Below are 1,386 nucleotides of genomic sequence, written 5' to 3'. Positions count from 1 at the left end.
GCATTTACTAAAGAATCTAGAGTTGTTTTCATTATTATTATTATTATTATTATTATTATTATTATTATTATTATTATTATTATTATTGTGTACACAAGAGTGTTAAAAACTTATAAATTTTATTTCAAGTTATTTGATATTAGTATTTTTTTTCCTTATTTATTTAAATTTTAGTTTGGAAAATATATATTATTAATTTCATATAGGGCCCATTTTTGTTGTTATGCCCCGGGCCTATAAAACGATAGGATCGGGCCTGGGTGCCTCGTGTCTTATCAGTGATAAGGGAACTCATTTTAGGAATGCACCATTGGAAAAAGTGTTGGCAAAATATGGGGTGCAACATAGAGGGGGAGTTCCTTACCATCCTCAGACTAGTGGCCAGGTTGAAAATGCAAACCGGGATATTAAGGCCATATTGGAAAAGACTGTTGCTAGGCACCGTAGGGATTGGCCTGAGAAACTTGATGATGCCTTGTGGGCATTCAGAAGATCTTATAAAACCCCCATTGGAACCACTCCATTCCGGTTGGTTTATGGCAAGGCATGCCACTTGCCGGTGGAAGTTGAACACAAGGCCTATTGGGCCATTAAAAAGCTTAACAGTGATATTGATTTTGCAGGACGTGAAAGGCTTTGGCAATTAGATGAGTTGGAAGAATGGAGAACTCTAGCCTATGAGAATTCTAAAGCTTATAAGGAGAGAACTAAGGTGTATCATGATAGACATAAAAAAAGGGCAAAGAGTTCAAAGAGGGTGATCAAGTCTTACTTTTCAATGCTAGACTCAAGTTATTCTCTGGAAAGCTTAAGTCTAGGTGGTCGGGTCCATTCACCATCACCAAGGTGTTTCCATATAGCACCATTGAGGTTGCACACTCGGAAAAAGGAAATTTTAAAGTCAATGGGCACCAACTCAAAAGGTATCATGGAGGGTGTGTGGACCGTCAGGTTGAAAATGTGCAATTGATTGAAACCCATCAGTAAGCTGAGGCTGCGTCGGGCTAAAGACGTTAAACGTGGCGCTCTTGGGTGGCACCCCACGTTCTTTTTACTTTAATTTCTTGTTGTTAATTAACTTTCTATTGTGTTGTTTTCTTTTCTTTGATTCCAAAGCAATGTGGGGTAGCAAATGTCGTGATTAATAGTGCAGGAGAGGATCTTTCGGATTCCACTGAGCGAAAGGAAACAAAGTAAAATGACAATGTGGAAATTGGCCAGGTAAGGGACTCACGCTGACACTCACACCTTGAGAATCAGCGTGAGTCCAAGTTCAGAATATAACTTTGGAGACTCACGCTGACACTCACACCGTGAGTATCAGCATGAGTCCGCGCTTTCAGAATCAGAACTTGTTGGTCACGGTTAAACCCACACCGTGACCTT

The 1,386-nt window shown here is 39.6% G+C and overlaps 1 protein-coding gene across 1 annotated transcript; it reads left to right on the top strand.

Annotated features, from left to right (window-relative positions):
• The first annotated feature begins 223 nt into the window (after positions 1–223).
• Positions 224–970, top strand: LOC115995999. Its single transcript, XM_031235142.1, has one exon. The coding sequence runs from the start codon at positions 224–226 to the stop codon at positions 968–970; it is 747 nt and encodes a 248-aa protein (XP_031091002.1).
• The last annotated feature ends 416 nt before the right edge of the window (positions 971–1,386 follow it).

Source organism: Ipomoea triloba, chromosome 11 (genome assembly GCF_003576645.1).
Source record: "Ipomoea triloba cultivar NCNSP0323 chromosome 11, ASM357664v1".
In the NCBI taxonomy this organism is placed as follows: domain Eukaryota; kingdom Viridiplantae; phylum Streptophyta; class Magnoliopsida; order Solanales; family Convolvulaceae; genus Ipomoea; species Ipomoea triloba.
This window is presented reverse-complemented; position numbering and strand designations above follow the sequence as displayed.

What these genes read in the sequence shown, in the direction of transcription:
- LOC115995999 (XM_031235142.1), top strand. Translation starts at nt 224, where the DNA reads ATGCCCCGGGCCTATAAAACGATAGGATCGGGCCTGGGTGCCTCGTGT.